Here is a 12239-nt window from a genome sequence, read left to right as displayed (position 1 = left end):
GTATTCCCCTTCCCTCTGGCAACCATCAGTTTGTTCTCAGCATTTATGGGTATTTTTCTGTTTTTTGTTTGATTGTTTTGTTTTCTATACTTCATATGTAAGTGAATTCTTATAGTATTTGTATTTCTCTGATTGATTTCATTTCCCATAATTCCCCCTATGTCCATCCATGTTGTCGCAAATGGCAAGAGTTCTTTCTTTTTTATTCCAATATTTATGTTTTTATCCATTCATCTATCAAGGACTGATTGGACTGCTTCTATATCTCAGCTACTGTAAATAATGTAGCAATGAATAAAAAACTGTGCATCTCTTTTTGAAGTCTGTTTTATTTTCTTTGGGTAAATACCCAGAGTGAAATTACTGGATCATATGATATTTTCTATTCTTACTCTTCAGAGAAAACTCTGGCATATCTTGATATGCCAATGTTTTCTTAGTTGCTATAGCTTTGTGACAGATCATGAAATCTAGTGGTGTAACTTCTGCAGATTTATTCTTTCTCCAAGACTGTCTTTAACTTTTAGGCAATTTGCCTTTCCTAATAAATTTTAGAATCAGCTTCCATCTTTCTATAAGGTAGAAGAAAAGACAAAGAAGGACGGAAGGAAGAATTATTTACAAAAAGTTAAAATAGTTTCAAAATTAATTTCTAAAAATGATCTAGCTTTGTTAAAGGAATTGATATCTGTTTTAGAATATGTCTGAGTTCTTTCTTCTCCTAAGATATTCTGAATCCTTTGCCAAAGCATTTGTATAACATGTGCCACATTTATGTCTTCCTCAATATCAACAATGTTTTAGTTTCTAGCAAGGAAATCATGCAAATCCTTCATTACAATTTATTCTAGGTATTATGCAGTTTTTAATTCCAGTATAATAGCTGGTTTAAAATTATATTTTTACCTGTTTTTTTCTAACATTTAGGAAAAAAAAAACACTTAATCTTTCATATGCTGAACTTACCTGCACCAAACTTACAAACTTCACTTATTAATTCTAATGTTACAGCATGAAGAGTTGTTTTAAAATTTTAATATACAGATTATGCTTTCTGAAAATAATCACACTTCTATTTCTGCCTTCCTAAGTATATACAGGTATACAAATTAACACATAACAAATCTGAGATGCCAACACAATAAGGGGATAAAATTAAAGTATCATTAAGGCATATATTGTTGATTATTTATTGATGTGTATATTCCCTCCACAAAATTATAAATGCCATCTTCCTTATGCCATATGCCAGGGGGATGGGCATATTTACTTAATATTAAATGAAAGACACAAAAACGCCTTTTAAAAAAGATTAAGCTGAGATGTATTTTTTTAAGCCTTTATTTATTTATTTGATAGACAGAGATCACAAGTAGGCAGAGAGGCAGGCAGAGAGAGGAGGAAGCCAAGCTCCCCGCTGAGCAGAGAGCCTGATGTGGACCTTGATTCCAGGACCCTGGGATCATGACCTGAGCCAAAGGCAGAGGCTTTAGTCCACTGAGCCACCCAAGTGTCCCTAAACTGAGATGTATTTTAAACAAAACAAAAGTTGTCTTTGATCATCACCCAAGTACTTTGCAATGTGAGAATCGTGGTCTGTATACCAGACTGAAACCAAAGTTGGTAACAAAAGGATGATCACTACTGAAAAATCTAGAAGTTGAAAACAGGAAAAAAATTATTTCTTATTTTCTATGACTTTTACACATTACTGCTTCCTAAGCCCTGTGACATGAACTAAACAGTAGTCTCTAACCTAATTTATTATATACATTGTTTATTTTGAACTCTACATAGGCAGTGCATGCCAATTTTTCCATATCCTATGGAGGGCACCTTTAACTTCTTTGTTCCTCAAGCTGTAGATAATAGGATTCAGCATAGGTATAATCAAAGTGTAAAATACAGAGACAATTTTATCAGTATCAAAGGAATGATTGGTTTGAGGCTGCAAATACATGAAGAATAGAGTGGTGTATAATACAAGGACCACTGTCAGGTGAGATCCACAGGTGGAGAAGGTTTTGTGCCTGCCCTCTGCAGAGTTCATCCTAAGGATGGCCATAAGAATTAGGATGTAAGACACCAGCACCACCAGAAGGGATGAAACCAAATTAAATGCTGAAAAGATCAGTATTATCAACTCAATATCATGTGAGCTTGAGCATAGCAAAGTTAACAAGGGAAGACTATCACAGTAAAAATGTCTAATGACATTATGGCCACAGAAGGATGACATAAAAATCTTTTTGGTGATTATCACAGAAAGAAAAGCACTGTAGACATAAGGGATGACTACCAGCACCCAGCACACCCTTTGTGATATAACAATCGTGTAAAGCAGAGGGTTACAGATAGCCACATAGCGGTCATAGGCCATTGCAGACAGAATGAAAAATTCACTGATGATGAACAAGAGGAAGAAAGCCAGCTGTGTAGCACACCAGTTATAGGGAATTGTATTTTGATTAGCTACAAAATTTACTAACATTTTGGGTCCCACAGCAGTTGAATAACCAAGATCAATGAAAGCCAGGTGTCTAAGGAAGAAGTACATGGGTGTTTGAAGCCTGGAGTCCATCTTGGTAAGGATGATCACGCCCAGGTTGCCCACCACTGAGACTGTGTAGATGATGAGGAAGAGCCCAAAGAAGGGAGCCTGCAGCTCCGGAAGGTCTGTGATTCCCATTAGGATGAATTCTGTTAGCACTGTTAGATTTTGTTGGTTCATCCAGGCTGTTAAGGAGAATTGCTGTGGGAACAACCATCACAAGAGTCACTGGGTTTCAGGAGACAACATCTGTTGACATTTTAGGAGGCAAAGCCATTGTGGGTAAGATAAACCTAATTTTTTATATGGGTTAATTTAAAATAAGACTCACCTCCATCATTAAACCTGGAACCAAATTTAGAAAGTATTACAACCCCAGGGTAGGAGTCAAGAGGGCAGAGATGTAGCAGGCTGAAACGACATCAGGTAGTAGGAGATCAGCTAGATAGCTTATCAAATCATTGCAAACATCTACAAATCCAACAGGAGATGGAAGAGAAGAAGAGCAGAAATTCTAGAAACAGAAAATCGACCACTTTCTGAAAGGTAGCACTGGCGGAGAAGTGAATCCAAAGTGACAGGAAGATAGACCCTAGGAGGTGGGGCCAGATCCCAACAAGTGGTGGAGCAATGGAGCACTAAATCAGGATTTTTAAAAGTCTGCTCCACTGAGGCACATCGCTCCAGAGGCTAAACGAGAGTAAAGCCCACATGGGGTCAGTGTGGCCCCAGGTCCCATAGGGTCACAGAAGGATCAGGGGTGTCTAAGTGTCACAGAGCTTGCAGGTATTAGAGCGGGGAAGCTGGCTACAGAGACAGAGCTGGGTGAGCTCTCAGCTCGGGGTTACCTTGAACCGGTCACAGGCTGGGTGAGCTCAGAGCGCAGCCAGAGGTCAGGGAGATGGTTGTGATTGAGCGCTTTTCTCTGAGGGTGCACTGAGAAGTGGAGACCTGAGCTCTCAGCTCCTCCCGGCCAGAGATTGTGATTGAGCGCTTTTCTCTGAGGGTGCACTGAGAAGTGGAGACCTGAGCTCTCAGCTCCTCCAGGCCAGAGATTGGGAGGCCGCCATTTTCATTTCTGTCCTCCAGAACTCTAAGGAAAGCATACAGGGAACAAAAGCTCCCAAAAGTGAACCCGAGTGGAGTACTTAGCCTGGCCCCTGGTAAGGGTGGTGCAATTCCGCCTCAGGCAAAGACACTTGAGACTCATTACACTAGTCCCCTCCCCAAGAAGATCAACAAGAAATCCAGCCAGGACCAAGTTCGCTTACCAAGGAGAACAGCAGAATTCCAGAGAAGAAAGCAAAGCATGGAACTCATGGCTTTCTCCCCATGATGCTTTAGTCTTGTTGTTAATTTAATGTATTTTTTTAATTTTATTTTTTTTCTTCTGCTAATTTTTTTAACTTTAACCTTTTCTTTTTTAATGTTTTTTAACTAGTTTATCTTAACAATACCTTTCATAAAAAATAATAATAATCTTTTTTGAACCTTCATTATTATAGTCATATTTTATCCTCCATTGTATCTAACTTTATTTTTTGTATACACATAGGGTTTTTTCTTCTAAAAAATTTGGGGTACAACTTCTTCTAATAGATCAAAATACACCTTAAATCTAGCTCTGGGCTTGTTCTAGTCTCCAAACCAAGCAAATTCTTTCCACTTTCTTTTTCTTTATTCTCCCAACCAACTTACTTTATCAACTCCTTCTTTAGAAATTAAAAAAATTTTTTTCATCTTTATAGGCATATTCCATCCCTTCATTGTGTTTGTCCTTATATGTGTTTTTAATTCTTTAAATTTTGGGAGGTGCTTTCTTCCAAGACACCAAAATACTCCCAAAATTAAGTTGGTGGCCCTGTTCTAGTCACCAGTCTAATATATATATATATATTTTTTTCTTTTTTATATTTTTTCTTTATTTGTTTTCTTTTTTTTAATTTTTTTTTTCTGAACTTCTTTTTATCCCCTTTCTATCTCCCACAATTTGGGGTCTCTTCTGATTTGGTTAAAGTGCATTTTCCTGGGGTCCTTGACACCCTTTTAGTATTTTATTTGCTCCTTTATATATTCTTATCTGGACAAAATGACAAGGTAGAAACACTCACCGCCAAAAAAAGAACAAGAGGCAGTACCAAAGGCTAGGGACCTAATCAGAATGACAATTCTCAATGTTCTAGCTGACCTCGAAAAAGGCATGGAAGATATAAAAGAAACCATCTCTGGAGAGATAAAAGCCCTTTCTGGAGAAATAAAAGAACTAAAATCTAACCAAATTGAAATTTAAAAAGCTATTAATGAGGTGCAATAAAAAATGGAGGCTCTTACTGCTAGGATAAATGAGGCAGAAGAAAGAATTAGTGATATAGAAGACCAAATGAAAGAGAATAAAGAAGCTGAGCAAAAGAGAGACAAACAGCTACTGGACCACGAGGGGAGAATCTGAGAGATAAGTGACACCATAAGATGAAACAACATTAGAATAATTGGGATTCCAGAAGAAGAAGAAAGAGAGAGGGAGGAAGAAGGTATATTGGAGAGAATTACTATAGAGAATTTCCCTAATACGGCAAAGGGAACAAGCATCAAAATCCAGGAGGTGCAGAGAACCCCACTTAAAATCAACAAGAATAGGTCCACACTCTGTCACCTAATAGTAAAGTTTGCAAATCTTAGTGACAAAGAGAAAATCCTGAAAGCAGCCTGAGAAAAGAAGTCCGTAACATATAATGGTAAAAATATTAGATTGGCAGTGGACTTATCCACAGAGACCTGGCAGGCCAGAAAGAACTGGCATGATATAGTCAGAGCACTAAATGAGAAAAACATTCAGCCAAGAATATTATATCCAACTAGGCTATCATTGAAAATAGAAGGAGAAATAAAAATCTTCCAGGACAAATAAAAATTGAAAGAATTTGCAAACACCAAACCAGCTCTACAGGAAATATTGAAAGTGGTCCTCTAAGCAAAGAGAGACCCTAAAACTAGTAGATCAGAAAGGAATAGAGACAATATACAGTAATAGTCACCATACAGGCAATACAATGGCACTAAATTCATATCTCTCAATAGTTACCCTGAATGTTAATGGGCTAAATGCCCCAATCAAAAGACACAGAACATCAGAACAGATTAAAAAAAAAAATCAATATGCTGTCTACAAGAAACTAATTTTAGACCCGAAGATGCCTCCATATTTAAAGTGAGAGGGTGGAAAACAATTTGCTGTGATAATGGACGTCAGAAAAAAGCTGGGGTGGCAATCCTTACATAAGATCAATTGGATTTTAAGCCAAAGACTATAATAAGAGATGAGGAAGGACACTATATTAAAGGTCTATATCAAAGGGTCTGTATAACAAGATTTAACAATTTTAAATATCTATGCCCCTAAGATGGGAGCAGCCAACTATATAAACTAATTAATAACAAAATCAAGGAAACACATTGACAATAATACCATAATAGTAGGGGACTTTAACACTCCCCTCACTAAAATGGACAGATCATCTAAGCAAAAGATCAACAAGGAAATAAAGGCCTTAAATGACACACTGGACCAGATGGACATCACAGATATATTCAGAACATTCCATCTCAAAGCAACAGAATACACATTCTTCTCTAGTGCACATGGAACATTCTCCAGAATAGATCACATCCTTGGTCCTAAATCAAATCTTAACCAGTATCAAAAAATTGGGATCATTCCCTGCATATTTTCAGACCACAATGCTCTGAAGCTAGAACTCAATCACAAAAGGAAATTTGGAAAGAACCCAAATAATGGAGACTAACCAGCATCCTTCCAAAGGATGAATGGATCAACTAGGAAATTAAAGAAGAATTGAAAAAAATTCATGGAAACAAATGATAATGAAAACACAATGGTTCAAAATCTGTGGGACACAGCAAAGGCAGTCCTATGAGGAAACTATTTAGCAGTACAAGCCTTTCTCAAGAAACAAGAAGTCCTCAAATACACAACCTAAACTTACACATAAAGGAGCTGGAGAAAGAAAAACAAAGATAGCCCAAAACCAGCAGGAGAAGAGAAATAATAAAGATAAGAACAGAAATCAACAAAACAATAGAACAAATCAACGAAACTAGGAGCTGTTTCTTTGAAAGAATTAATAAGAGTGATAAACCTGTGGCCACACTTATCAAAAAGAAAAGAGAAAGGACCCAAATAAATAAAATGATGAATGAAAGAGGAGAGATCACAACCAACACCAAAGAAATACAAACAATTATAAGAACATACTATGAGCAACTCTACGCCAACAAATTTGACAATCTGGAAGAAATGGATGCATTCCTGGAGACATATAAAGTACCACAACTGAATCAGGAAGAAATGGAAAACCTGAACAGACCCATAACCAGTAAGGAGATTGAAACAGTTATCAAAATTCTCCAAACAAATAAAAGCCCAGGGCCAGGCGGCTTCCCAGGGGAATTCTACCAAACATTTAAAGAAGAATTAATTCCTATTCTCCTGAAACTGTTCCAAAAAATAGAGATGGAAGGAAAACTTGCAAACTCATTTTATGAGTCCAGCATCACCTTGATCCCAAAACCAGACAAGGATCCCATCAAAAAAGAGAATTACAGACCAATATCCTTAATGAACACAGATGTGAAAATTCTCACCAAAATACTAGCCAATAGAATCCAACAGCACATTAAAAGGATCATTCACCACGACCAATTGGGATTTATTCCAGGGCTACAAGATTGGTTCAACATCTGCAAACCAATCAATGTGACACAACACATTAATAAAAGAAAGAACAAGAACCATATAATACTCTCAATAGATTCTGAAAATGCAATTGACAAAGTACAGCATCCCTTTCTGATCAAAACTCTTCAAAGTGTAGGGATAGAGGGCACATACCTCAATATTATCAAAGCTATCTATGAAAAACCCACCGCAAATATCATTCTCAATGGAGAAAAACTGAAAGCTTTTTCACTAAGGTCAAGAACATGGAAGGGATGTCCATTATCACCACTGCTATTCAGCATAGTTTTAGAAGTCCTATCCTCAGCAATCAGACAACAAAAGGAAATTAAAGGCATCCAAATTGGCAAAGAAGTCAAACTATCACTCTTCGCAGATGTTATGATACTATATGTGGAAAACTCACAAGACTCCACTCCAAAACTGCTAGAACTTGTACGGGAATTCAGTAAAGTGTCAGGATATAAAATCAATGGACAGAAATCAGTTGCATTTCTCTACACCAACAACAAGACAGAAGAAAGAGAAATTAAGGAGTCAATCCTATTTACAATTTCACCCAAAACTAGAAGATACCTAAGAATAAACCTAACCAAAGAGGCTAAGAATCTATATTCAGAAACCTATAAAGTACTCATGAAAGAAATTGAGAAAGACACAATGAAATGGAAAAATGTTCCATGTTCTTGGATTGGAAGAACAAATCTGAAAATGTCTATGCTACCTAAAGCAATCTACACATTTAATGCAATTCCCATCAAAATACCATCCATTTTTTAAAAAGAAATGGAACAAATAATCCTAAAATTTATATGGAACCAGAAAAGACCTCAAATAGCCAAAGGAATATTGAAAAAGAAAGCCAAAGTTGGTGGCATCACAATTCCGGACTTCAAGCTCTATTACAAAAGCTGTCATCATCAAGACAGCATGGTACTGGCACAAAAACAGACACATAGATCAATGGAACAGAATAGAGAACCCAGAAACGGACCCTCAACTCTATGGTCAACTAATCTTCGACAAAGCAGGAAAGAATGTCCAATGGAAAAAAGACAGCCTCTTCAATAAATGGTGTTGGGAAAATTGGACAGCCACATGCAGAAAAATGAGATTGGACCATTTCCTTACACCACACACAGAAATAGACTCAAAATGGATAAATGACCTCAATGTGAGAAAGGAATCCATCAAAATCCTCGAGGAGAACACAGGCAGCAACCTCTTCGACCTTAGCCACAGCAACTTCTTCCTAGGAACATCGCCAAAGGCAAGGGAAAGAAGGACAAAAATGAACTATTGGAATTTCGTCAAGATCAAGAGCTTTTGCACAACAAAGCAAACAGTTAACAAAACCAAAAGACAACTGACAGAATGGGAGAAGATATTTGCAAATGACATATCTGATAAAGGGCTAGTGTCCAAAATCTATAAAGAACTTAGCAAACTCAACAGTCAACGAACAAAGAATTCAATCAAGAAATGGGCAGAAGACATGAACAGACATTTCTGCAAAGAAGACATCCAGATGGCCACCAGACACATGAAAAAGTGCTCCATATCACTCGGCATCAGAGAATACCAATCAAAACCATGATGAGATATCACCTCACACCAGCCAGAATGGCTAAAATTAACAAGTCAGGAAATGACAGATGCTGGTGAGGATGCAGAGAAAGGGGAACCCTCCTACACTGTTGGTGGGAATGCAAGCTGGTGCAACCACTCTGGTAAACAGCTTGGAGGTTCCTCAAAATGTTGAAAATAGAACTACCCTATGACCCAGCAATTGCACTACTGGATATTTACCCTAAAGATACAAACGTAGTGATCCAAAGGGGCACATGCACCCGAATGTTTATAGCAGCAATGTCCACAATAGCCAAACTTTGGAAAGAACCTAGATGTCCATCAACCGATGAATGGATAAAGAAGATGTGGTATATATACACAATGGAACACTATGAAGCCATCAAAAGAAATGAAATCTTGCCATTTGTGATGATGTGGAAGGAACTAGAGTGTATTATGCTTAGTGAAATAAGTCATTCGGAGAAAGACAACTACCATATGATCTCCCTGATATGAGGAAGTGGAGATGTAACATGGGGGTTTGGAGGCTGGGAAAAGAATAAATGAAACAAGATGGGATTGGGAGGGAGACAAACCATAAATGACTCTTAATCTCATAAAACAAACTGAGGGTTTTTGGGGGGAGGGGGGTCAGAAGAGGGGGGTGGGGTTATGGACATTGGGGAGGGTATATGCTATGGCGAGTGCTGTGAAGTGTGTAAACCTGGAAATTCACAGACCTGTACCCTGGGGATAAAAATACATTATATGTTCATTAAAAAAATAATAATAATTAAAAAAAAGTATTACAACCTAAGGTATTTGGTAGTCTTTTTATTTTTTGTGCCACATGGGGGTTGGGATCTTGATTTCTTTTTAAATGCTTTTTTACTTAAAATACCTATAATTGGCTAAATAATCATACTTTAGAAGGAATTGTGATGAAAGTAAAAATCCTCTCTTCTTGCCCTTAGTACTTCTGTCCCAACCTCCAAATAAGCCATGATTAACTCATTTAATAGACTTTGATTTACATTTCTCATTAGAACTCTGCGTATCTAATGTTATTCTCATTCCATTACTCATTTGATATATTAAATTGTGTTTTCATACCATTATGCTTTTATGACTTTTAAATATTGCTTAATTTTTTTTATGATGATAGATAATAATTTAGCAATCTTGTGGTTGTCCCTAACATGCCCATTCTAATGCACATAAATGAATGTTTTTTTCTCTAGAATAGTGTATCTGAATATTTAGAACTTGTGAGGTTTTTTCTTTTATTCCAGGTTATGATTTTTCATATGTTTCACAGAAAATAAGGCCTTTATCTAGAAGTTATTAATGTTAAAAAAAGATAGCTATACTAACATTCCCACTTTTTCTTTGACCTTAGGACTATTATCTCTGAAATGATGGTTTTAACAGTATAGTTATATTTTCTTCCTCATCTTAAGAAAAGTAAAAATACTTAGAATAGATTTGTTAATTTTCACCTGAAATCATTCAGTAAGCTATTATTAATACACTTTCCAACAAAGAGACATACCACTCCAAAGTAGAGGATGTTATCTCAAATGTCTTAGAGACTGGCAAATAAGAGTGTATGAACTACATGTATGAAAGAAAAAGTAATAGGGAACAAGGGGAAATAGATATGGCATGATTTAATTGAAGTACTTAAATTTTGTCTGTTTAAATGTACATGGACAGGACTAATGATTATTTTATCCAGAAAAGTGAACTGGGCATGGCTTGGCGAGAGATGGAGTACCTTTACTTACAGCTTTATTTCATCCTCCATCAAGTAAACTTGAAATGTGTTGTGTTAACACATTTTATTTAAAGATTGCAGTTTATCTACCTCTACTTTTCCAAATCCTTTCTCCTTCATACTGTTTTTAAAGGCAAATGTTCCAAAATTTCGTGGGGAAAAATTATGCATATATTTTTACTATTCCAGAGTGAAAAAATGAGAAGCCCACTATAACTCATTCTAGGAGACAAAGCATTGATTTAAAAATTAAGACATAATAATAAAAGAAACCCACAATATATTCAGTCTTTATATATATGCATATTTCCCCTAAACAATATTAATATGTCATTGATATCAGTTTATAAAATGCATAAGAATTTAATAATTATAAGACAGTTGTCCAAACGTCATTGATCTCATGTTTGGCTGGATAGTTTAATTTTGGAAAGTCTATAATTAGATTTAATCACATTATCAGACTGAATTAGAAAAAAATTGAGCATTTGAATAGATGAAGAATTAATACCATTTAGAATGGAAAAAGCAATAAAAATTAAGAATAAAAGGGAAATGCCATAATGATAGAATTTCTTATAAAAACTAGACTGAACCTACTCTTAAAAGGTGAAAAGTTAAAAGATTTTGGGAAAAATTACAGAGGTCCTAAAAAAATGGTAGCAATATTATGTTCCTGGATTGTACAACTTAGTGTTATAAAAATGTCAATTGTACTCACATTAATCTTATTTGCATGATGACTTTGCAATCAAAATCTCACTAAAAGAAAGTGTAGAATTTGACATTGATTTAAAAATGTATTTTTAAAATGCAAGTTATAAAGAATAACATAGTAAATTTTTAAAAAATCTATACTACCTGATAATAAAACTTACACAGCTGGAGTTATTGAGGCAATACAGCATCCATCAATGGAGCAGAATAGAGACCTTAGGAAAGACCCATGAATGTATAGAACTGTAGCATATGACATAAATGGCATGCTAAGACAGGCATGCAAAAATGGCCTATTCAATGTATCTGGAGATAATGATTATGTATATAGCAGAGGATGAAATTGGATGTTTATTTGATGCATATAAAAATTAACCTTAGACTGGCCAAGGAATTAATGTCATAGAAAATGTTAAACATTTTTTGTTTTTTGTATTTTTTTTTTTCTTGAGAGAGATTGGACCTACACGTGCAGAGAGATTGGGTAGAGAGAAAGAATCTTAAGCAGTCTCCACACTCCGTGCAGAGCCTGAAGTGGGGTTCAGTCTCATAACCTGAAGATCATGAACTGAGCCCAGGTTGGAGACTTAACTAACTGAGCCACCCAAGTGACTCTAAACTTTTATAATGTTAAAAACTAGAGCCTCTAGTTTTTAGAAAACTAAAAACTAGATGCCCTTAATTAAACAGAAATTTCCAAAAAATAGAATAGAAATTCAATATTAATTTGGCAGATAAAACTATTTCACAAAATTTTCTCTACCCAAAAATCTATTCAAATTAACAAAATATTTGCAGCAAAGCAATAACAAACGTTCATTAGGACAACCAAATGACAAAGTCTGATGCCTTAAGCTACAAAAATT

General features: G+C 35.8%; 1 protein-coding gene across 1 annotated transcript; it reads right to left on the bottom strand.

Annotated features, from left to right (window-relative positions):
* Nucleotides 1–1789: 1789 nt before the first annotated feature.
* On the bottom strand, nucleotides 1790–2731 carry LOC131822630 (olfactory receptor 8K3-like). The gene has a single exon (XM_059158916.1). The coding sequence runs from the start codon at nucleotides 2729–2731 to the stop codon at nucleotides 1790–1792; it is 942 nt and encodes a 313-aa protein (XP_059014899.1).
* Nucleotides 2732–12239: the final 9508 nt, after the last annotated feature.

Source organism: Mustela lutreola, chromosome 1, assembly GCF_030435805.1.
Source record: "Mustela lutreola isolate mMusLut2 chromosome 1, mMusLut2.pri, whole genome shotgun sequence".
NCBI classification, from domain to species: domain Eukaryota; kingdom Metazoa; phylum Chordata; class Mammalia; order Carnivora; family Mustelidae; genus Mustela; species Mustela lutreola.
The sequence above is the reverse complement of the archived record's forward strand: the minus strand, read 5'-3'. Positions and strand labels throughout refer to the sequence as shown.

Bases quoted from the DNA above. Each gene is read 5' to 3' on its own strand.
- LOC131822630 (XM_059158916.1), bottom strand. From the start codon at position 2,731: ATGAACCAACAAAATCTAACAGTGCTAACAGAATTCATCCTAATGGGA.